Consider the following 24,136-nt stretch of genomic DNA (forward strand, 5'->3'; position numbering starts at 1 on the left):
CTTATTATTAACAGAGACTACAGAAGAGGAGGAAATGGAGATTAATGCTTCCCAGAACTCTTCCACGCATCTGCCCACTCCTGTGGCCTGATTCAACCTTGCAGGAAGACAGGAAACACTGGTATAGGCCCTAGAACTGGCCACCAGTCCCCATGGGGTCAAAATGCCAACTCCAACCCATGAGTGACAGCCTGGAATCGAAACCAGAAACCTGAGGAGCCCAAAGAGATAGCAACCCCGGCAGCAGGGTCACAACAGCAGGGAAAGGCCTGGCCCCAGACTCCTCTTCCACCTGGTTTTCACCAAAGCATTTAGGTTTGGCCTGGTTTTGGTTAGGGAAGGCAAGTCAGAAACAACTCCCTTTAGGAAGGAGTCAGTCCTTGATTCTGCAGTGTCTCTTGGGGGGACTAATGCCACCCCCCTCCGCCCCCCAGACGGGCGAGGGGCTGGCACCCTTAAAGCAGGCCATTGGGCCTTCCAGACTCCAAGGCCAGCCCACCCCGCTCCCGCTGATGGATCTTCTGGTGCTGTAGGAGGTGCTGCTTCTGGACAAAGCTCTTCTCACACTCGGTGCAGCGGTAGGGCCGCTCCCCTGTGTGGATGCGCTGGTGCCGCACCAGGTCAGATGGGTGGCTGAAGCTCTTGCCACAGTAACCACAGATGAGGGAACTCCGGCTTTTCCTCCAAGGGATGTGACCAGGCAGGGCAACCAGGCTGTTGGGTGAGAACCTCTCCTGGATGTACTGGCTAGCACTGGGCCCCTCCTGCAGGTGGCAGCGCTGATGGGTCACCAGGCTCACCCTACAGCTGAAGCTCCTCAGACATACATCACACTGATGCAGTTTTGCCTTCTTGGACTGGGGTTTAAGGCGTGGCCTGGGCCGAAGGCTCTCCACTGGCTCTGCAGCTGTATAAGACTCCCACCCTGAGTGGCTCCGCAGATGAGTGGCCAGCTGCTGCTTGTAGCGGAAGCTGAGCTCACACTCTGAACACTGATAGGGGCCAGAAGCATCCCTTTTTAGCTTCAGGCCCTGCCCACATTCCTGACCCAGTTGCACCTGCCTACGAGATTTCTGCTTTGGGGGGCAGCCCAGAATTCTGCCACTGCTGGGGTCTCTACTGCCCACAGGCTCCTCCAGATTAGAGTCTCCAGGGCCTGATTCCAAGAAGACAGACCCACCCTGACCGTCCCAGAGTTCAGTCTGTTCTGGGTTCAGGAAAGCCTGCTCTTCAGCGACACCCGAGAACTCTCCAGGAAGATCTGCAGAGCCTTCCTGCTGGTATTGTAGCTCCTGTCTGAGCACGATTCCGTCTGCTGCAAAGCAAAAGATCAACATTTGAAAAAGATCACATTCTAGCACCACTGGTTTCTCTGGAGCCAAGCAAACACCTGTGAATTTCAGAGGAGCTCAAACCAAAGCACCCCAGGAACAAGTGAATTAGGACAATCTACAGGACAGGGCTGACTTGGTTCCACAACTCATAAAAAACAAAACCTGCACTTGTGTGTGAGCAGACATGTTGACTAGAGAGCCAAGTGTACCACTCTTATAGAATGTTGTAAATGATAGTTCTCCAGGCTTGTCTATAAATATGTGTGAAAAATAACAAAATCTACTATAACAACTATACTAATTTGAGGTAGTGTTAAAATAACAAACTTGAATGCTTAAAGGAAAATAAATTAAGCCGTACCTTACGATTTCATGTATCAAGCTCTGTTCTTCCTGCATATTCTCCACAAATGAACGCTTCCAAACACTTCCCCTGAATTTCCTTTCCTCCCGACACTCTGACCCACCCATTCTCGGCCCCAGCAGGGTTTGACTGCAGCCTGTTAGCACTCTGCTCTGTAGGGTATGCAGGGTGATATGGTCATTAGTCTTAAAGACCCCAGAGTGGCAGAGTTAAGACAGACAGAGAAGTGATGAACTGACGACACAAGCAAATGCCAGAGATTACTGACAGTAGGTATTTGGCAGTTTAGGCAGTGGGAAAGTGGACTACAGCCTATAGGGAGCTATGAGGTAACTGTGGGATAGGAAGATAGGATAAGGTGGAGACACTCACGTGGGTGGGCACCACCAGGGCCTTCTTCTTCCAAGTCACCCAACATCTCTGTACCCAACTCCGCTTCTCCCTCTGGCTGGCCAAGGACCTCTGGGTTGAAAACGGTACAAGTTAAGTCTAGGAGAAAATAAAAGCTCATTCATTCTGGTCAACGGCTAATGAACCAGGTGACCGATGGCAGGGAGTAGATAACTATAACTTTCCAAACTTCAACAGCTACCATTCTTGCCACTTTCCCCTATTAGAAAATACTGGCTGGGCCAGTGTTGTGGTCCAGCAGGTTAAGTTGCCACCTGTGATGTTGTATCCATTATTGGGCACTGATTCATGTTTTGGCTGCTCTACTTCCAAACCAGCTCCCTGCTAATGTGCCCAGGAAAAGCAGCAGAAGATGGCCCAAACACTTGGGCCCCTGCACCCACACAGACGACCCAGATGGAGTTCTTAGTTTCTGAATTTGGCTTGCCTCAGCAAAGGCCATTGCAGCCATTTGGGGACTGAACTAGCAGATGGAATCTTTTTCTGTGTCCCTTCCTCTCTTTTTGTGTCACTCAAATAAATAAATAAATAAATCTTTATTTAAAAAAAAAGAAAGAAAAGAAAGTTCTGGCTTATTCTAATGAAGAAGCTGCTGCTGCTCCTTCATTAGGGATATCTTTGGTGGAGGGAGACAGACTGCAGAGCCGTTCTCCTATCCCCACCAACACCACCACTATTTCTCCACATGTATTGGCTGAAGTTCAGTCAATGCTTCCTTTCAGATCTAACTCCAGGCTTGCTAGGGTACTATAACAAGGTAAAGTAAGTACTGTGACAGACAGGAAATAATCAAGGTCACACTCTCCTCTCTGGCCCATTTGCTACTTCCCCTCACTCTGCTCCTGCCACATTGGCCTTCTTGACATTCCTCCATGGACTTAACATTTTAAAAGATTTTGTGTACCAAGCAAAATGCATTTATTATGTAATAGATAATACTTTACATATAAAAATTTAAATATATTAGGCAGCACTTTTTTTTTAAAGATTTATTTTTTTGAAAGGCAGAGTTACAGAGAAGCAGGGGCAGAGAGAGAGACAGAGAGAGAGAGAGACAGACAGAGAGAGAGAGGTTTTCCATCTACTGGTTCACTCCCCAAATGGCTGCAACAGCCAGATCTGGGCTGATCTGAAGCCAGGCGCCTGGAGCTTCCTTCAGGTCTCCCACATGGGTGCAGGGGCCCAAGGATTTGGGCCATTCCCCACTGCTTTCCCAGGCCATAACAGAGAGCTGGATCAGAAGTGGAGGAGCCAGGACTGGTGCCCATATGGGATGCTGGCACTGCAGGAGGCAGCTTTACCCACTATGCCACAGCACAGCCCTGACAGCACCTCTAATCAACACAAAAAACAAAGGAGTTCTTATCAAACAGACTTAAATTTTTTTTTTAAATTTTTTTTTTTTTTTTTTTTTTTGACAGGCAGAGTGGACAGTGAGAGAGAGAGACAGAGAGAAAGGTCTTCCTTTGCCGTTGGTTCACCCTCCAAAGGCCGCCATGGCTGGTGCGCTGCGGCCGGCGCACTGCGCTGATCTGATGGCAGGAGCCAGGTACTTATCCTGGTCTCCCATGGGGTGCGGGGCCCAAGCACTTGGGCCATCCTCCACTGCACTCCCTGGCCATAGCAGAGAGCTGGCCTGGAAGAGGGGCAACAGGGACAGAATCCGGCGCCCTGACCGGGACTAGAAACCAGTGTCCCGGCGCCGCAAGGAAGAGGATTAGCCTAGTGAGCCGCGGCGCCGGCCCAAACAGACTTAAATATTAAAAACAGCATAAGGAACCCTAGCAATATTATACCACAACGCATGAAAATACTAGTAAATATTCTCTGGAACTGATTGCGACAGAGAGAAGAAATACAAAGGCACAAATCTGAGGCCTTTCCAAACTTCTCTATGTGAGAGGACTGGAGATGCCTGTTTCTCCACTTGGCACAGGCCAACAGATGATCCAAAGCCAGTTAGAGTCACAGGTATGGTCTAAGCCACAAGCTACCCACCAGGAATTTCAGGGTATCTGAGAGAGTGCTCTAGAGAGAGACCTGCTACTCACTCAGAGAGACTAGTGTCTCATAGTTGCTCTGCATTACGTTTCTGTAGAGCTCCTTCTGCCAGTCTTCCAGATTCTCCCACTCCTGTTCAGTGAAACAGACACCATCATTCTCCAGCGACCTGGACATCTGAAATCACAATTGGCACACAATGAGCACCCTGACACATCCAGGAAGGAAAAGCCAGCAATTTAGAAGCTTGGATAATAAAGGCCTGGCTCCCTTCTTGGCTGACTTAAGAGATAATGAAGCTACCTTGGGGGCCTCCCCCTTGCTGCCCGGGGGCAGCCGCAGCACCCAGAAGTTCCTGTTGCGCAGCAGGTTCTCCACGTTCTCCAGGCGCCGCTGCAGCAGCCCGTACTCCTGCAGCAGGGTGCCCAGCACGGCCCACTTGCCCTCCAGCTGGTTGCCAAACTCCACGGCCGTCTTCTCGCAGTCGGCCAGCTTCTTCTCGGCTGTGCCTGCGCGCCCCTCCAGGCTCTGCAGCCGCGCAGCCTGGGACTCCATCTTCTTCTCTACGGCCTGCAGAGCAGCCACCACTGTCCAGAGTGAGATCTCTGTGGTCTGAAAATATGAGCTTTTCTCTGTTGCTTGTGAAGGAGGTGTGGAAGAAGTTAAAGGAGTGGAGCGTCGTTTTCTCCTGTGCTGAAAGATCAAAGACACAGGGTCAGTCAGTCAAAGTCATTTCCAAACATCAAGTATAGAAAGCACGCCCAAGTCCAGAAGTGCTCACAGTTATCAAGCTTCTCGCCTATTTTTCTTTTTTTAAAGCATGTTCTTTTTAAATTTTGATACCGAAAATTATATGGGCACTGTTATGATTTTAGAAGATACCAGGAGCTGGTGCTGTGGCGTAGTAAGGTAAGCCTCCACCTGCAGCACCAGCATCTCATGTGGGCTCCAGTTCATGTCCCAGCTGCCCTTCTTCCAATCCAGCTCTCTGCTATGATCTGGGAAAGCAGTAGATGATGGCCCATGTCCTTGGGCCCCTGCACCCACTTGGGAGACCTGAAAGCAGCTCCTGGCTCCAGATCGGCCCAGTTCCAGCCGTTGCAGCCATCTGGGAAGTAAACTAGCAGATGGAAGATCTTTCTCTGTCTCTCCCTCTTTCTGTCTGTAACTCTACTTCTCAAACAAATAAATAAAAAAAAAAAAAAAAAACTTTTTTAAAAAAGATACAAAACAGTAAAAAGAAAAAATTATGTAAATAATCACCATCAGAAATAAAACTTTGGTGTACTTCCTAGAAGCTTTTTTTCAACAAAATTGAAATCATATTGTACATTTTTATACAAGTCTATTTTTAAAAATTGTCAGATAATAACTGTCCACTTTTACGGGATACAGTGTGATGTGCTGGTGCATTCACACCATGTGTATTGATCGACTCAGGGTATTTAGGTTACCCACCGCTCAAACATGTATCACTTCTTTGTAATGAGACCTTTACATGTTTTGTGCCATGTGTTTCACATTTAGTATAGTCTATGAGATGTGTTCATTTCTTTCAGTCTGTTTCTACTTGCTATTTTGGACGATTTGATTAACACGTAAATCCCTGCCAGGCTTTACTGCTAATCATGTCCCCTCTGATGAAAATCTTTCAGTGGCTCCCAATAAAGACAGAATTCCACAACAGGGCCAACCTACAAGACCTAACTCATTCTTTGCACCCTAGCCATTAATAAACATTTACTGTAATGATCTGACTAAGCCTACTGACATTTTCCTTCTGATTCTCATTTTTATGCTCTGTCCCAGTGTGGTTAAAGCTCAAAATTACTAAAACCCAACACTGGGGCTGACTTTCCAAAGCTGCCCTCTCACTCTCTTTGCCCTCCACATGTTCATGTCATTCCCCAACCCCATTCCATATTCCTTCATCTGGCACACACTGTATTCAAGGCTGCTTCTCTAATAGTAAGCACACTGAGCCCAATACCCTGAGAGGAAATATCTCTCAAGAACTGCTGGCCAAGCATCACGGTCTTAGAGAAACATGGAACAAATTGAAATCAACTAGAACAGAACGGAACACTTAAAGTTTGATCCTGACCTACTCAAGTTACTCAGTTAATTCACTGTGGAACATATGTGACAAAAGCTTGCATATCCTCCCCTAAAAAGATTTAATTTAAAATACAAATGAAACAACAGATTGGATAAACTTACTGCATCACATTTATTTTGCTTTTCACTTGAAATCTTTAAGTCTCTTTTTTTAGATTTTCCTTTTATTTATTTGAAAGGCACAGCCAGAGAGAGAGAGACGGAGAGAAAAAAAGGGAGAAATCTTCCATCTGCTGGTTCACTCCCCAAATGGCCACAAAGGCTGGGGCTGGGCCAGGTTGAAGTCAGGAACTTCTTCCAGGTCTCCCACATGGATGCAGGGACCCAAGGACTTGGGCCATACTCCACTGCCTTCCCAGGCACATTAGCAGGGAGCTGGATTGGAACTGGAGCAGCCAGGACTTGACCTGGCGCCCATATGGGATGCTGGCATCATAGGCAGCAACTTAACCACTATGCCGTAGTGCTGGCTCCGTCTCCAGCTTTTCAAAGAGTCTCCTCTTTCCTTTCTGTTACTTGCTAGCATTTCTTTTTCAGATAGGCAGGTAGATCAGGATCTGAGCAGAGGAATCATCTCTCTCCTCTTCCACACAAGAGGCTGGAAAGAATGGTTCAAGTAAGTTTCTTTTCTCTTCTGTTCTGAGTTGTCTAGCATGATGGAAACAATTTAAATGCCCATCAATGAGTGAATGGCTGAATAAATTACTGCCCACCCATATGTTTTCGGTTGAACTATGCCATCTTAAAAAGATATGCTAAAGATCCATCTTCCAGTCTCTCAGAATGTGACTTCATCTAGAAATGGGGTCTTTCTAGAACTAATCAAGTAAAATGAGGTCATTATTGTGGTGGGCCTTACAAAACAGGGAAAAATCTAGACACAGACACAAAGGGGTAAGATGATATTAAAACAAATGCAGGAAGTAGATGGCCAAATGAAGATGGAGTCAGATTGGAGTTATGCTGCCACAAACCAAATGCCTGGGGCCACCAAAAGCTAGGATAGAGGAATGAACCTCTTAAAAAGCATGAACTTTAACCCTGCAGACACCCTGATTTCAGATTTCTATGCACTAGAACAGTAAGACAACACATTTCTGTTGTTTAAGCCAACAGTATGTGAATACACAACACAATAACCTACTACTCAACAATAAAAAGGAACTACTTAAAATGCTAAGTGAATAACATGCTACATGAAAGAGGCCAGACAAAAAAGGCCACATAATGTATTTCATTCCTTAGTTATATGACACAGAGAAAAATGAGACCTATAGATCAGTGGCTGCCAGGGCCCAGGGATAGGAGAAAACTGGTTATAAAGGGGCACCACGGAACTTTCTGGGATGATGGAAATATGCTCTATCTTTGTAATATGATGGTTAGAACTATAGTAATATGTGGCATAATGCAGTTCAGCCAGTGACAGATCACATAGATGATGGCTGTTTTGCATGATATGCCCACGGATGAATGTTCAGCTTAGTGGTTAACACAACATTTGGGACACTCACATCTGCTCTGCTCCCCATCCTAGCTTCCTGCTAATGCACACCCTTGGAGGCAGTGGAGACGGCCCAATTAGCCCTGGCACCCACAAAGGAGAAGTGAACTGAGTTCTGGGCTCCCTGCTTCAGTCTGGTTCAGCCCCAGCTGTTCTGGACATTTGGGAAGTAAACCAGTAGATGGAAGACACCCTGCTTTTAAAATTAAAATTTTAAGAAAGATTTTTGGGGGCCAGTGCTGTGGCGAAGCAGGTAAAGCCACTGCTTGCAGTGCTAGCATCCCATATGGGTGCAGTTCAAGCCCTGGCTGCTCCATTTCCAATCTAGCTCTCTGCTATGGCCTGGGAAAGCAGCAAGATGGCCCAAGTGCTAGGGCCCCTGCACCCACGTGGGAGACCCAGAAGTTGTTCCTGGCTCCTGGCTTCAGATTGGCCCCACTCCAGCTGTTGCGGCCATTTAGGGGGTGAACCAGCGGATGGAAGATCTCTCCTCTCTGTAACTCTGCCTTTCAAATAAATAAATAAATATTTTTTAAAAATTTATTACCGCACTATTTCTTGAATAGCCTATCAGCTGTCTACTGATTTAAATGACAATATTTTACATAGAAAACACTCGTATTTTATACATGGATCAGTTTCTGGAAAACTCTGTGTCTTCTGGCTCTATTTATCATTTTTTTCCTCCCAGAAACTTTATTTAAGGAATACAAACTTCATACATTTCATAAAGACAACTTTAGGAACATGGTGATTCTTCCCACCGTCCTTCCATCGACTTTCCCACCCCTCTTTCTCCTCCCTCTCCTGTTCCCATTCTTATTTTTTTGCTAAGATCTATTCTCAATTAATTTTATACAAATGTGATTAACTCCATGTTTAGTAAAGAGTTCAACAAATAGCGTGGGAAAAAAACTGTTCCTCAACAGTTGAGACAAGGGCTGTTTAAAGCCATTGCTTCTCAAAATGTCAATTTCACTTACACAGATTACCTTTTAGGTGCTCTATTAGGTATCACAGCTCAGGGAGAACATATGGTATTTGTCCTTTTGGGACTGGCTTATTTCACTGAGTATGATGTTTTCCAGTTTCATCTGTTTTGTTGTAAATGACCGGATTTTTTTAAATTCATTTATTTATTTGAAAGTCAGAATTACACAGGGAGAGGAGAGGCAGAGAGGCGGGGGGTGGGGGGGTCTTCCATCCAATGGTTCACTCCCCAGTTGGCCACAATGGCTGGAGCTGTACCGATCCGAAGCCAGGAGCTTCTTCTGGGTCTCCCATGCGGGTGCAGGGCCCAAGGACTTGAGCCATCTTTACTGCTTTCCCAGGCCATAGCAGAGAGCTGGATTGGGGCTGGCACCGCGGCTTACTAGGCTAATCCTCCCCCTGCGGTGCTGGCACACCAGGTTCTAGTCCTGGTTGGGGCGCCGGGTTCTGTCCCGGTTGCTCCTCTTCCAGTCCAACTCTCTGCTGTGGCCCGGGAATGCAGTGGAGGATGGCCCAAGTCCTTGGGCTCTGCACCAGCATGGGAGACCAGGAGAAGCTCCTGGCTTCGGATCAGCGTGGTGCGCCAGCTGCAGTGTGCCAGCCGCAGCGGCCATTGCGGGGTGAACCAACAGCCTCTCTGTCTCTCTCACTGTCCACTCTGCCTTGTCAAAAAAAAAAAAAAAAAAAAAAAAAAAAAAGAATGTAGAGAGCAGGATTGGAAGTTGAGAAGATGGGTCTTGAACCAGCGCCCATATGGGATGCCCACGCTTCAGGCCAGGGCGTTCACCCGCTAGGCCACAGTGCTGGCCTGATTTTTTTTTTAACTACTGTGTAGTATTCCATGGTGTACATATCCCATAATTTCTTTATCCAGTCTTCAGCTGATGGGTATTTGGGTTGATTCCATGTCTTAGCTATTATGAACTGAGCTGCAGTAAACATAAGGGTACAGATACCTCTTTCATATGCTGATTTCATTTCCCTTGGGTAAATTCCCAGGAGTGGGATGGCTGTGTCATATGATAGGTCTATATTAAGACTTCTGAGGTATCTCCCTACTGTCTTCCATAGTGGCTTTACCAGTTGACATTCCAACCAACAGTGGACTGGGGTACCTTTTTCCCCACATCCTCATCAGCATTTGTTATTTGTTGATTTCTGTATGAAAGCCATTCTAACTGGGAAGAGGTGAAACATCCTTGTGGTTTTGATTTGCAATTCCTTGATGGCTAGTGATCTTGAGCATTTTTTCACGTGTCTGTTGGCCATTTAGATCTCCTTTTAAAAAATGCCTGTTTAAGTCCTTTGCCCATCTCTTATTGGGCTGTTTGTTTTGTTGTTGCTGAGCTTCTTGATCGCTTTATATATTCTAGTTATTAATCCTTTATCAGTTGCATAGTTTGCAAATATTCTCTCCCATTCTGCAGGTTGCCTCTTCATTTTGCTGAGCATCTCTTCTGCAGTACAGAAAGTTTCTCAATTTGATGTAATCCCGTTTGTCAATTTTGGCTCTGATTGCCTGTGCCTCTGCCTCTGGGGTCTCTTCTAAGAACTCTGCCTATGCTAATGTCTTGTAGGGTTTCCCCAATGTTCTCTAATAATTTGATGGTATCAGGTCATAGATTTAGGTCTTTAATCCATTTTGAGTGAGGTTTTATACAAGGTATAAAGTAGGAGTCTTGCTTCACACTTCTGCATGAGGAGATCCAGTTTTCCCAGCACCATTTGTCAAAGAGACTGTCCTTGCTCCAGGGACTGATTTTAGCTCCTCTGTCAAAGATAAGTTAGTTGTAGATGCGTGGATTGATTTCTGGTATTTCTATTCTGTTCATTGGTCTAACCATCTGTTTTTGTACCAGTACCAGGCTGTTTTGATTAGAACTTCCCTGTAGTATGTCTTGAAATCTGGTATTATGATACCTCTGGCTTTGTTTTTGTTGTATAAGATTGCTTTAGCTACTTTGGGACTCCTGTGTTTCCATATGAATTTCAGCAGCATTTTTTTCTATGTCTGAGAAGAATATCCTTGGTATTTTGAATGGGATCTCTTTCAATTTGTAAATTGCTTTCAATAGTATGGATATTTTGATGATATTGATTCTTTCAATTCATGAACATGAAAGAATTTTCCTTTTTTTGTGTCTTCTTCTATTTCTGTCTTTAATGTTTTGTAATTCTCATTGTAGAGATCTTTGATGTCCTTGGTTAGATTCATTCCAAGATATTTGGGTTTTTTGTTGTTGTTGTTTATGTGTTTTTGTAGCTATTGCTAATGGGACTGATCTAAGAAGTACTTTCTCAGCTGTGGCAATGTCTGTGTATACAAAGGCTATTGATTTTTGTGTGTTGATTTTATTTATTTATTTATTTATTTTTGACAGGCAGAGTTAGACAGTGAGAGAGAGACAGAGAGAAAGGTCTTCCTTCCATTGCTTCACCCCCCAAATGGCCACTACGGCCGGCGCACCGTGCCGATCTGAAGCCAGGAGCCAGCTGTTTCCTCCTGGTCTCCCATGCAGGTGCAGGGCCCAAGCACTTGGGCCATCCTCCACTGTCTTCCCGGACCACAGCAGAGAGCTGGACTGGAAGAGGAGCAACCGGGACAGAATCTGGGGCCCCAACCAGGACTAGAACCCAGTGTGCCGGTGCTGCAGGTGGAGGATTAGCCAAGTGAGCCGCGGCGCAGGCCATGTGTTGATTTTATATCCTGCCACTTCACCAAACTTATCTATGAGTTCCAATAGTCTCTTAGTGGAGTCTTTCAGATCCCCTATATATAGAATCATGTCATCTGCAAATAGCGATTGTTTGATTTACTCCTTCCCAATTTGTATCCCTTTTATTTCTTTTTCTTGCCTAACAGCTCTGGCTAAAACTTCCAGGTCTATATTGAATAGCAATAGTCAAAGTGAGCATCCTTGTCTGGTTCCAGATTTTAGAGGCTGGCACTGTGGCATAGTAGGCTAATCCTCTGGCTGCAGATTCACTTTCAATCTAGCTCCTTGCTAGTGTGCCTGAAAAAGCAGTGGAAGATGGCCCAGGTGCTTGGGCCCCTGCACCCATGTGGAGACCTGGAAAGCTCCTGGCTTCCGATTGGCTCAGCTCTGGCCACTGTGGCCATTTGGGGAGTGAGCCAGCGGATGAAGACTTTTCTGTCTGTCTCCTTCTGTTTATAACTCTTCCTCTCAAAGAAATAAATAAAATATTTTAAAATAATTATTTATTTGAAAAGCAGAGTGATAGAGAGTTGGAGACAGAAAGACAGATCTTCTATCTGCTGGTTCCCTCCCCAAATGGCTGCAATGACTCAGGTTGAGTCAGGCTGAAGTCAGGAGTCTCAAACTCCATCCAGGTCTCCCACATGGGTAGCAAGAGCCTACACACTTGGGCCACCTTCCATTGCTTTCCCAGGCACATAAGGAGGGAGCTGGATCAGAAACAGAGATCCAGAACTCAAACCTGTGCTCTGATATGGGATGCCACCATCATGGGTGGTAGTTTAACTTGCTGTTCCACAATGCCAGCTCTTAAATAAATAAATATATATATTTAAAGATTTATTTATTTATTTATTTATTTGAAAGGCAGAGTTACAGGGAGGCAGAGGCAGAGAGAGAGAGAGAAGTCTTCCATCCGTTGATTCGCTCCCCAGATGGCCTCAACAGCCGGAGCTGTGCAGATCTGAAGTCAGGAGCTAGGAGCTTCCTCCAGGTCTCCCATGTGGGTGCAGGGGCCCAACGACTTGGGCCATCTTCTACTACTTTCCCAGGCCATAGTAGAGAACTGGATCGGAAGTGGAGCAGCCGGGACTCGAATTGGTGCCCATATGGGATGCCAGAACTGCAGGCAGCAGCTTTACCTGCTACGCCATAGCGCCAGCCCCAGTAAAAAAAAAATTTTTAAAGTTATACTATTAGTTTATGTAAGTACATTCTATAATGGTCACATGACAAATTCACCAAACACATCCTGTACATATGGTTGTATATAACTAAACGTGAATTTTACAGTATATAAATTGCATCTTGATAAATAGGATTTAGAATATCAAGGTAGGAGGAAACATTAACTGTCATAAAAGATACCATAAACATTGGGGCCGGCATCCCATATGGGTGCCGGTTAGAGTCCCAGCTGCCCCTCTTCCAATCCAGCTCTGTGCTATGGCCTGGGAAAGCAGTAAAAGATGGCCCAAGTGCTAGGGCTCCTGCACCCGCATGGGAGACCCGGAAGAAGCTCCTGGCTTTTGGCTTCGGATCGGCACAGCTCTAGCCATTGCAGCCACCTGGACTGTAACCAATGGAAGGAAGACCTTTCTCTCTGTCTTTCCCTCTCATTGTCTATAACTCTACCTCTCAAATAAATACATAAAAATTAAAAAAAAAATAAAAATAAAGATTTTTTTAAAAAGAAAAAGATACCATAAACAAAATCTAAAAGCAATCAGGGAGATAATATTTCTAAATAGGATATAAGGGGCCGGTGTTGTGGCTCAGTGAGTTAAGTTGCCACCTGTGATGCTGACATCCCATGTCGGCACTGGTTCATGTCTTGGCTGCTCTACTTCCAATCCAGCTCCCTGCTAATGCACAAGCGAAAGCAGCAACAGATGGACCAAGAACTTGGGTCCCTGTACCCACGTGGGAGATGCAGATGAAGCTCCTGGCTTCAGCCTGGCCCTGCCATTGTGGCCATCTTAGGATTGAATCAGCAGATGAAAGATCTCTATCTCTAACTGTCTCTTCCTCTCTCTAACTCCGCCTTAAAAAAAATCTTATTTAAAAACAGGATAGCAGGATATAAAGTAAAAAAAATTAATAACCCAAAAATAAAACTGTGGACTAGAAATCATTCATGAAAGTAGAAACAGAAAGCCGGCGCCGCGGCTCACTAGGCTAATCCTCCTCCTGCAGCGCCGGCACACCAGGTTCTAGTCCCGGTCGGGGCGCCGGATTCCGTCCCGGTTGCCCCTCTTCCAGGCCAGCTCTCTGCTATGGCCAGGGAGTGCAGTGGAGGATGGCCCAGGTGCTTGGGCCCTGCACCCCATGGGAGACCAGGAGAAGCACCTGGCTCCTGCCTTGGGATCAGCGCAGTGCGCCGGCCGCAGCGTGCCGGCCACAGCAGCCATTGGAGGGTGCACCAACGGCAAAGGAAGACCTTTCTCTCTGTCTCTCTCTCTCACTGTCCACTCTGCCTGTCAATAAACAAAAAATAAAAATAAAAAAAAAAAGAAAGTAGAAACAGAGGCAATTTGATAAACAATGGAAAGATAATCAGTGAGGAATGTATAGAAAACCAAGTGACTTTTTTCTAAAAAAAAAAATATATATATATATTTATTTATTTATTTGAGAGGCAGAGTTATAGACAGAGAGAAGGAGAGTTAGTGAGAAAGGTCTTCCATTCACTGGTTCACTCCCCAAATGGCCACAATGGCCAGAGCTGGCCCAATCCAAAGCCAGAAGCCAGGAGCTTCCTCCGGGTGTCCCACATGGGTCCAGGGGCCCAAGTACTTGGGGCATCTTCTACTGCTTTCCCAGGCCATACCAGAGAGCTAGATCGAAGAGGAGCAGCTGGGACTAGAACCAGTAGCCATATGGGATGTCGGTGCTGCACGTGGAGGCTTAGCCCACTATGCCACAGCACGGGCCCCTGAAACAAACTTTTAAAAAAATATTTTATTTATTCAAAAGGCAGAGTGACAGAGAAGAGACAGAGAAAGAGATCATCCATCAGCTGGTTCACTCCCCAAATGGCTTCAACAGCTGATCCAGGCAGAAGCAAGGAGCCAGAACTCCATCTAGGCCTCCCACATGAGCAGCAAGGGGCAAAGCTCTTGGGCCATCTGCTGCTTTCCCAGGCACATTAGCAGGGAGTTGGATCAGAAGCACAACAGCTAGGACTTGAACTGGTGCTCCCATATGGAACACCAGTGTCACAAGCAGTGGCTTAACCTGCTGTGCCACATGCTGACCTCTGAAACTAGTTTTTACCCAACAGATTGACCAGCATGAAAGACAGACACAAGGAATAACATTCAGAACTGATCCTGATGTGGTAAACTGACATTTTCATAACACTCTTAGGGAAGGGAATTCAAAAAGTCATTAAAGGGACTGGCAACCCACATGAGTGCCAGTTCAATAGGGGCTGCTCTACTCCTGATCCATCTCCCTGCTAATGCACCTGGGAAAGCAGTGGAAGACAGTCCAAGCCCCTGGGCCCCTGTACCCATGTGGGAAACCAGAAAGAAGATCCTGACTCCCAGCTTCGGCCTGCCCATCCCCAGCTGTTTCAGCCATTTGGGGAGTGAACCAGCAGATGGAAGACTTCTCTCTGTCTCTACATCACTCTGTAATGCTTTCAAATAAATAAAATAAATCTTTTTAAAAGATTTTAAAAGTCATTAAAATTAAAAATGCTTTCATTCGTGGGGTTAACACTGAGGCCCAGTGGATTAAGATGCTGCCTGCAACCCTGACGTCCCATATCAGAGTGAGCCCCAGCTGTTCCACTTCTGATCCAGCTTCCTACTACCGAGCTTGGAAAGGCAGTGGAGGATGGCCTATGCACTTGAGCCCCTGCCACCCATGTGGAAGATGAAGTCCCAGGCTCCTGGCTGTTGTAGTCACTTGGGAAGTTAACCAGTGGAAGGTCTCTCTCTCTCTGTCACTGTACCTTCCAAATAAATAAATAAATATTTTTTAAAAAGAAAGAAAAAAAAAAACCTCTTACACCTAGCAATCCCAGTTAAGGAATTTATTACAAAAATAACTGGTATTAGTACTTAATGACACTCATGAAAAGATGATTACTGGTAATACTTTTTGGAACAGTCAAAACCTGGAAATAACTTAGATATCTTTTTTTTTTTTTTTTTTTGACAGGCAGAGTGGACAGTGAGAGAGAGAGAGACCCAGAGAAAGGTCTTCCTTTTCCATTGCTTCACCCTCTAATGGCAGCTGCGGCCGGCGCACCACACTGATCCAAAGCCAGGAGCCAGGTGCTTCTCCTGGTCTCCCATGCGGGTGCAGAGCCCAAGGACTTGGGCCATCCTCCACTGCACTCCCGGGCCACAGCAGAGAGCTTGACTGGAAGAGGGGCAACCGGGACAGAATCCGGCGCCCCGACCAGGACTAGAACCTGGGGTGCTGGCGCCGCAGGCGGAGGATTAGCCTAGTGAGCCTAGTGAGTTATGGCGCCGGCCTAGATATCTATTAATAATGGAATGGTTAAATAAATTATGACACAATCAAGCACAGCATTATACAATCACTTAAAAGACTTGAGTTAGGGGCAGGCTTTTAGCCTAGCAGTAAACATGCTTGGGTCTCATGTTGGACTACCTGCATTCAATATAGGGCTGTTTCTTAATGCAGCTTCCTGCTAACACAAACTCTGGGAGGCATCAGTGATAGCTTAAGTAACTGGGTTCCTGCCATGCACATGAGACCTTGATTGAGTTACCAGGGCCTAGGTCAGCCAGCCCAGTCTAGCCTTGTAGGCCATTTAGGGAGTGAACCTGTAGTAAATGAGAATGCTGTCTCGGATATACACTCTTCCTAAATTTTAAAAGAATGAGTTATACCTGTATGCATGGCTTGGAAAAGCATTCGTCATATATCAATAGGTTAAAACTATCAAACTTTTAGAGAAATATATTTTTCATTATGATCCAGTTTTCTTAAAGAAGAGAAATTGTAAGTACATATGTTTTTTTTTTTGAGGGTTAATGATCATTTAATACTGTACCATTTTTACTTATAAATATACAAAAATATAGAATGCTTCACGAATTTGCATGTCATCCTTGTGCAGAGGCCATGCTAGTTTTCTCTGTATCATTCCAATTTTAGTATATGTGCTGCCAAAGCAAGCACATATGTTTGTTTCAGCATACAGAAAGGTTTGGAGAGATATTTACCAAACAATTGTTAACATGGGATACATTTAGGTGACTGGGAAGGCGACAGATGTATTTTATTCTTTCATTAAAAACAACTGGGGGAGCTGGTGCTGTGGTGCAGCAGGTAAAAGCTGTTGCTTGCGACGCTGGCATCCCACATGGGCACCGGTTCAAGTTCTGGCTGCTCCACTTCCGATCCAGCTCCCTGCTAATGCACTTGGGAAAGCAGTCTAAGATGGTCCAAGTGCTTGGGCCCCTGCCAATCACATGGGAGACCCAAATGAAACTCTTGGCTCCTGGCTTCAGCCTGACCCAGCGCTGGCCTTTGCAGCCATTTGGGGAATGAAACGGTGGATGGATGATCTCTCTCCATCTTTCTCTCTCTACTCTCTCTCTGTAACTCTTTCAAATAAATAAATAAGTGAATCTTTTAAAAAATAATAACAACAATAACAAAAAAAATCAATTGGAGGTGGACATTTGGCACTGTAGTTACCATGTACTTGGGATCCCTGCATCTCATACCAGAGTGCCTGGGTTTGGGTCCCAGTTCTGCTTCTGATTCCAGTTTTCTGTTAATGCATACCCTGGGCAGCAGCAGGTAACAGGTTCCTGCCAATCATGTGGGAGACCTGGACTGAGGTCCAGGCTCCAGGCTTCAGACTGGCTCAGCCCCTGGCTGTTGTGGGCATTTGGTGAGTGAACTAACAGATGAAAGATCCCTCGCTCTGCCTTCCAAATAAAATTATAAATAAATAAATGCTTTCTAAAAATAACTATTTGGGCTGGTGCTGTGATGTAGTAAACTAAATTTCCACCTGTGGAACCAGCATCCCATATGGGTGCCATTTCGAGTCCCAGATGCTCCAGTTCCAATCCAGTTCTCTGCTGTGGCCTGGGAAAGCAGTAGAAGATGGCCCACGTCCTTGGCCCCTGCACCAGCATGGGAGACCCAGAAGAAGCTCCTGGCTTCAGATCAACCCAGGTCCAGCTGTTGAGGCCATCTGGGGAGTGAATCAATGGAAGGAACACTTCTCTATCTCTCTGTGCTTCTGCCTCTCTTTAATTTTGCCTTTCAAATAAATAAATAAATCTTAAAAAAAAAATACTTACAACACATAAAATGTACTGATAACTGTTCATGTAACCACCAGTTTAAAATATATATATAATCACTGAAGTCCTTTATGTGACCCTCTGAACTGTTTTGACTTTTATTTTTTACTATTAATTGCCTTTTTCCAAGTTTTTACCACATTTCCGTAACAACATATTCTTCCATTTTGCATGTCCTAGGACATTTTATGTAAACAGAATCATTCATCCACAACTCCTCGAAATATTCTGTTGTTGACTGTGGCTGTAATTAACTAATTTTCACTGCTCTATAATATTCATTGTACTGGTGTCCCACAATTTGTTTCTATTGCACCATTTCTTGTCATTATTTACAGTGCCAGGATGAACAGGATATGCATGGTTGCTAGCAGACACAAACTGACAAAGATGTTCCAAGAAGGAAACTGTTGAGTTACAGGGTATGTATGCACCATGATCTCAAGTAGATAATGCCAAACATAACATCTTTATGTTTACTGGTCCTTCTAATTTCCATTTGGTCAATTATCTGCTCAAGTATTTTATCCATATGCCTTTGGGTTACTGAAAAATATCTTCTTGGGGCTGGCACTGTGGCATAACAAGTAAAGCCAACACCTGCAGTGCTCTACTACCAATCCAGCTCTCTGCTATGGCCTGGGAAAACAGTAGAGGATAGCCCAAGTCCTTGGGCCCCTACATCTGCGTGGGAGACCCAGAGGAAGCTCCTGGCTTCAGACCAGCACAGCTCTGGCTATTGCTACCAATTGGGGAGTGAACCAGCAGATGGAAGACCTCTCTCTCTCTCTCTGCCTCTCCTTCTCTCTGTGTAACTCTTTCAAATAAATAAATCTTAAAAAAGAAATAGATATTTGTGTGCAGAGTAAGGCCCAATTTTCATGTGGGAAATCAACAGACCTAACAGTAGCTAATGAAAACTCCATCATTTACTCCCTATCAATAATGTTATTTATCTTCTGTCATGAATCAAGTTTCATACTTAGCTTGTCTCTGGCATTTTTAATCTGTTTTATGTGTCAATTTTTCTGTTACTTCAATTTTTTTCTGATATCTTAATGATCACAGTTTTATGATCATTACTGAAATGTGGTAAAGCAAGTCCCACTTTCTTATTTACACATGTTTCTTGACCAGTTTTTGGCCCACTGTTATTCTACAAACTTGAAGAGTTTTCCTAAAATATCTTTGGAGTTTGTCTGAAATTGCATCAAACTGACAGATAAATCAGGGAAATGACATCTCTAGGATAAAATGTTTCAATCCATACACATAACATGCCACTTCATTTAAAAAGTATTTTCAGTATCTTTCATTTTTAAAAATGTTTATTTATTTGAGAGGCAGAAAGAAACAGAGTTCACATCAGTTGCTTCACTCCCAAAGTGTCCACAATGATCTGACCAGCTAAAGCCAGGAGCTGAGAACCCTGTACCAGTCCTTCCACACGGACGGAAGTGAGCCAGCTACCTGAGCCATCACCTGCTGCCTCCCAAACTGCACATTAGCTGGAAGTTAGAATTGGGAGCAGAGCCAAAACTCAAACCCAACCAGCATCCTAACGGCTAGGCCAAATGCCCACCTCATCTTTTGATATTTTACACATTCCCTAGGTAACTCTTCTAACCATCCTCTGCTATTTAACAACTAATCACAAAATATAGTGGCTTTAAGACAACAATATTTATTTTGCTCGCGAATCTGAGTAAAAAGAGGGTCTGGTAGGGACAATCTGTCTCTGTTCTACTTTGTGTCCAATGGGGCAAATCACAGGCAGGCTGGTACTGGAATCACTTGAGGAACCCCCATGCACATGGAGGGGCTACATGGAGGTATTCCCTTCAGGAACTCCACCTAAGGTCCCCGTCTATAGCCAGCATCAATCAACAGATAGGTGAATGAACATACCATCATTCCCAACAGGTTTTTTTGTTTCTTTCTTTTGTCTTCACTGTATATTTATATACTGACATTACATATTGATAGATACATGGATAAAAATTAATTATCTCTTCTGTACCTGTGTTTCCAACATAATGGCCACTAGTCACACATGGTTGTTTACATTTAAATGAATTAAATAAAATTTAAAAATTCAGTTCCTTGGTCATACTAACTATATTTCAAGTGTCCAACAGCAACATAGTACTAGTCAGAAGAGAATATTTCCATCACCTCAGAAAGCTCTGTTGGGAAAAAAAAAAAAGAAAGCAAGCAAGCTCTACTGGATATGCTATCCCCTTACTAATTGACAAAATACTAAGGTTGTGTTAAAATCTTCTATTATGTTGACAGCAGATGATGGCTCAAGTACGTGGGTCCCTGCCACCCACATGGGAGACCCTGATGGAGTTACTGGCTCCTGGCTTTGGCCTGGCCCAGCTGTGGCCATTGAGGTCATTTGAAAAGTAAATAAGGGGATGGAAGTGCTCTCTCTCTCTCTCTCCCCTTTACAAATAAATAAATAAATACAAATTTTAAAATATAGATAGCTTCCAATACAGAGAGTACGTGTTTTCCTTCTGGAATACCAATTAAACGAACATCAGACTTTCTCACTCCATTTTCCATATCTCTTACTTCTCATGTTTTCCATCTCTCTCTTTTATTTCGGGCTGCTTTCTGGGTAATTTCTTTAGCTCTACCAACCAGTTCACTATTTATCACAATATATCTAAAGTGTTGATTAAGGTTCCCTGTCTTTTAAATTTTTTCTTACATTTTTAATTTTAATTATTTTTTTGCTTCTTTCATCTTACAACAATGAAATAATGTTTTTTAATTACTACAGTCTCTTGGCCTTTATTATACTTTTCATTCTTTCATTTATCTTTAAATATACTAACCATAGTTATTTCAGGGGCTGGTGCTATGGCACAATGGGTAAAGCCGCCTGCAGTGCAGATGCAGACCTGCAGTGCAGCATCCCACATCGGTGATGATTCGAGTCCTGGCTGCTCCACTTCTGATTCAGTTCTCTGCTATGGCCTGAGAAAGCAGTGGACCTCTGCACCTACGTGGGAGAACTAGAAGAAGCTCCTGGCTCCTGGCTTTGGATTGGCGCAGCTCTGGCCATTGTGACCATCTGGGGAATGAACCAGCGGACAGAAGACCTCTCTCCCTCTCTTTTTGCCTTTCTGTAACTCTGCCTTTCAAATAAATAAATAAATCTTTAAAAAAAAAAAAACATACTTAGTTAATATTCTATGCGTGATAATTCCAATATCTGAAATCTCTGGGGGTCTAATTTCATTGTCCATTATTTTTACTGGCTTTTCCTGATGATTTTTCTTGCTTGGTTGTTAAATTTTTTTATTGTGAACTCATACTTTTTGAAACTTTATCTGTAGTAGTTGAAGTCTGAGTTACACGACAATTCTTTGTGTTTTTTATGTTTATTAGTGAATGGCTCTACTTTAAACCCTTGGCTTGAGGTTTCTTGGTCTATTTAAGAAGTGTGAATTCAGGCAACAAACCCACAAGAGGCTCACCATAATTTCTCAATGGGCACCTCATACCCATCTCTCAGTATCAAATTTTAATACAATTTTATTTACAATCACCTGGGGTAAGAGCTTACTTTCAGTTCACCCTCACACAGAATGCTGCCCTTTGAAGTCTCAGCTTTACGGGACTGGGGCAGGGGACTTCTTCTTGGACTCTCTACCCTATGCTCTATTTTGTCTTCTATTTTCTAGGATGCATGACGTCATAAACACCAAAGATGAATAAATGTTCAGCCAATGTTCTCAATGTTGGCTTCAGGCTTCAGAAATCTGCTGGTTTTTTTTGTTTGTTTGTTTGGGTTTTTTTTGTTTTTTTTTGTTTTTTTTTTTTTGTTTTGTTTTGTTTTGTTTTTTTTTTTTTTAAAGGCAGAGTTACAGAGAAAGGTCTTCCATCCACTGGTTCACTCCCTCAAATGGGTGTAATGGCCAGACCCGGGCCAATCTGAAACCAGGAGCGAGGAACCTCTTCCAGGCCTCCCATGTGGGTGGCAAGGGCCCAAACACTGGGGCCATCTTCCACTGCTCTCCCTGACACATCAGCAGGGAGCTGGATCAGAAGTGGAGCAGTCAGGACTCGACCCGGAGCCCATATAGGATGCCAGCATCACAGGTGGTAGCTTTACCCGCTAAGGCACAACGCCAGTCCCTATGCTCACTTCATAAGTTCCCTCTTTCACTTAGCTTTTGGGCTCTAAGTATTCTTTAAAACATACATCTAAAATACATTTATGTGGGTTTTTTCCTTAGCATTTTCAATTGTCTCATCAGGGCACCTACTTGGTCATACAGTTAAACGAGAGGTACCTGAATCCTTATCTGAAGAAATAATGCCTGACAACAGAAATATTTTTAAAGAGAGGCAGGCATTTGGCCTTGCACATAAGAGGCCCACATCCCATATCAGAGAGCCTGGGTCCATTTACTGCTCTGGCTCCCGACTCCAGCTCCCCGGAAGGTAGCAGGTGGTGACTCAAGTGGTTGGGTCCCTGCCACCCTTGTGCCTGATCTGGACTGAGTTCCAGGCTCCCAGCTTCAGCCTGGCCCGGTCCTGACCACTGCAGACATGCTGGGGAATGAGCCAGCAGATGGTCTCACAATCTCTCTCTCCGCCTCTAACATATTTTCTTTAAAAACAAACAAACGAAGATATATACTTAAGAGGGGCCCTCACTGTGGCATAACAGGTAAGGCTGCCACCTGCAGTGCCGACATCCTATATGGGTACCAGCCAGTTCAAGTCCCGGCTGCTCCACTTCCAATCCAGCTCTCCACTATGGCCTGGGAAAGCAGTGGAAGACGACCCAAGTCCTTGGGCCCCAGCACCCGTGTGGGAGACCTGGAAGAAGCTCCTGGCTTCCAATTGGCCCAGCTCCAGCTGTTGCGGCCATTTAGGGTGTGAACCAGCAGATAGAAGACCTCTCTCCCTCCCTCCCTCCCTCCCTGTCTCTGCCTCTTTGTATCTCTGCTTTTCATATAAATAAATGTCTTTAAAATACATATATACTTAAAGACTTAATTAAATTCTACAGTGACAAACCCATAAGTTACTTAAAGTGCAATTTTTTATTTTGGTGGATTTTTTAAAGATTTTTTTATTTTATTTGAAGGGCAAAGTTAGAGAGAGAGAGAGAGAGAGAGAGAGATCTTCCATCCATTAGTTCACTCCCCAAATGGCGCAACGGCTGGAGATGGGCCAGGTCGAAGCCAGCAGCTTCTTCCCTGAGGAATGGAGCCGGTGCCCATACAGGATGCCATATAGGTGGTGGCTCAATCGCTAAGCCACAGCACCGGCCCCATTGGTGGGGCTTTAATGCTTCCTCTTAACAAGGTCAGCTGACTGTAGATGGCCGTGAAAAGATCATTCTAGAAGGTTCCTCCTGCCACACCCTGGCATTAATTTGGTCTTAAGGAAAAGCCAACTCTTTGACTTTAAAGGAGTCAGATGAGGTAAATATTGCCAACCCCTGTGCCTTGTCTTCCCAATTTAACTGGTAAATTCCTTGAAACCAAACACAGTATTCTTTAGGTTTTTCAATCTCTCACTTTTTTTTCCTTTTTTCCCCCAAATCCCTCACTTATCCACTTCCTGCAAGAACCAAACACCGCGCACCTTCCTCATGGTAAAGTGCCCACCATCTCGGCAGCCCAGCGTTTCCGCAAAGCCCTCACATGCATCTGAAAGCGTTTCTGCATCAGAACGATTCAACGCCACCTGCCCTCTCCATACGCGACCCTCGTACATTATCAACCACTCTTCTGGAAGACTGAGATGCCGGGGCTGGAAGGAACCTCAGGCATCCCCGGCCCAGCTCTCTCTAGTCACCGTCAGGGACACAGAGGGCCAGAGAGGGGAACACGAGTGCCTAAAATCGACCCGGAGTTTACACCCCGCGCCACCGCGCCCTTCTGGAAACGCGCTCTCTCCTGGCAGCGAGGGACAATGTGTGGGCAGTCACGAACCCGGTAACGCGGAGCGAGCCTCGGCGAAGGTCCTGGGCGAGGGCGCGCGGCGTCGAGGCTCGGACCCCGCACAAAAGGAGCCCGGGAGGAACAGGGCAGAGCCTGAGGGTGGCGGGGACGAGGGTCCGCGCTTACTCTCAGCAGCTGGAAGCCCCTCGCCACCCAGTCCGCGTCCGAGTCCCGACCGCGAAGCCCCACCCCGGGCAAGGATTCCGCCATCCCGAACGCGCCTGCGGATCCGCGAAACCATGCCTCTTACCCGAGCAGGTGCCGACTCCGCCATGGCTCCAGTCGCCTCTCAACGCCCCGAGCCCCGCCTGATAGCCCTCAGGCTGCGTTCCAGTCAGCGAGACGGCCCAGACGCTCCTGGAAGTCGCCTCAGCCGCCGTGTTGACACAAGGTGCATTCTGGGAGCCGGGCCCTGCC

General features: G+C 45.2%; 1 protein-coding gene and 1 non-coding gene across 2 annotated transcripts; both read right to left on the minus strand.

Moving 5' to 3' along the window:
* ZNF212 (zinc finger protein 212) lies at nt 1-24,136 on the minus strand. Its single transcript, XM_008258051.4, has 5 exons — nt 23,970-24,136; nt 4,414-4,803; nt 4,161-4,287; nt 2,071-2,160; nt 1-1,315 (listed from the first exon to the last, which is right to left on the minus strand). Exons 1-5 carry the CDS (start codon nt 23,991-23,993, stop codon nt 456-458), a joined length of 1,491 nt encoding a protein of 496 aa, XP_008256273.2. The 5' UTR covers nt 23,994-24,136; the 3' UTR covers nt 1-455.
* LOC127491870 (U6 spliceosomal RNA) lies at nt 16,496-16,602 on the minus strand. Its single transcript, XR_007920803.1, has one exon. It is a non-coding gene; the product is annotated as a U6 spliceosomal RNA (small nuclear RNA).

The sequence above is a fragment of the Oryctolagus cuniculus genome, chromosome 3 (assembly GCF_964237555.1).
Source record: "Oryctolagus cuniculus chromosome 3, mOryCun1.1, whole genome shotgun sequence".
Lineage (NCBI taxonomy): Eukaryota > Metazoa > Chordata > Mammalia > Lagomorpha > Leporidae > Oryctolagus > Oryctolagus cuniculus.